The sequence below is a fragment of the Pygoscelis adeliae genome, unplaced genomic scaffold (genome assembly GCF_000699105.1).
Source record: "Pygoscelis adeliae isolate BGI_AS28 unplaced genomic scaffold, ASM69910v1 Scaffold403, whole genome shotgun sequence".
Classification (NCBI taxonomy): Eukaryota; Metazoa; Chordata; class Aves; order Sphenisciformes; family Spheniscidae; genus Pygoscelis; species Pygoscelis adeliae.
In genome coordinates, this window is record NW_008824466.1 from 1 (window position 1) to 1039 (window position 1039).

General features: G+C 65.0%; 1 protein-coding gene across 1 annotated transcript in view; it reads right to left on the minus strand.

Moving 5' to 3' along the window:
• Positions 1 to 147: 147 nt before the first annotated feature.
• Positions 148 to 1039, minus strand: part of TBC1D10A (TBC1 domain family, member 10A) — a gene marked incomplete at its 3' end in the record, with an annotated part of 12574 nt that continues 11682 nt past the window's right edge. The window contains exons 6-7 of the mRNA XM_009321071.1: positions 648 to 837; positions 148 to 302 (exon numbers count right to left, since the gene is read on the minus strand). Coding sequence (XP_009319346.1) covers positions 148 to 302; positions 648 to 837 — 345 coding nt within the window. The remainder of the gene's footprint in view (positions 303 to 647; positions 838 to 1039) is intronic.

The window sequence follows — 1039 nt, forward strand, 5'->3', positions numbered from 1 at the left end:
CCCCCAGGACAGAGACAACCCCAAATCCAAGCCTTCTGGGGACACTGCCCCCATGCCACAGCAGCTCTGCCCGCCCAGGGGCAGCCCAGTCCAGCAGCGTGGCCAACTGGGCAGCACTGGGCCCCCGGGGTCTCCCCAGCACCTCACCTCCTGCACCAGGAAGGTCTCCTGCATGATCTTGGGGCTGAGGGCCCTCAGCCTCTCCATGGTCTCATACTGGCCCTGGCAGGACTTGAGCTTGTCCGAGGAGCCCAGGGTGTGTTTGAGCAGCACAAGGCCCACCCGGAAGATGATCTTCACCCCTGCAAAGGGACAGGTGAGGCAGCGAGTGCCAGGCAGGACAGGGTGACGCTGCCACTATGTCCCTCAGATGCTGTGGGGCATCAGGTCCTGGTCCTGCTAGCGGTCAGGACACCCAAGAGGGTGGATTTGGGATGCACGTGCCCCCTAGCCCCCAGGAAAACAGCTCAGTCTCCACCCCAGGCACGTGGCTGCCCCAAACCTGCCCTACAATGGGTCCCATGTGCCAGGCACAGGCAAGCAGCCACGGCAGCGCTCCTGCTGCAGCCCCCGAGTGCTGTCCATGTGCCGCTGGGGCTGCAGCCGGTCACCCCAGGAGGAAGAGGAGGGTGGTGGGGAGCTTCTACCTTCACAGAAGAACATGTCCCAGACACGCAGGACGGAGCTCCAGGGCAGTGTGCGGGAGAAGGCGCACATGAACCACTCCGTCATGTAGAGGATGGGGTCGATCTTCTGCTTGCTCAGGTGCTTGTAGGCCACGGGCGAGACCTTGTGCAGCAGCGAGAAGAGGATCTGCCCATCCAGCTGAATGGCCTCCTGCAGGGACAGCGTCGAGAGCCCCAGTGAACGCCTTAACCCCGGCCCAGCCCTGGGATCAGCTTCCCAGCGCCGGGCCCCAGCTCACCGGCCCCAGAGGAGGAGCAGTCCACCCTCCAGACCTGGCTACGGGAGCAGAGCCGTGCCCCACGGATGCCGGCAGCAAAGCTACGCTGGGCCCCCCACCCCTGACTGCGGGAAG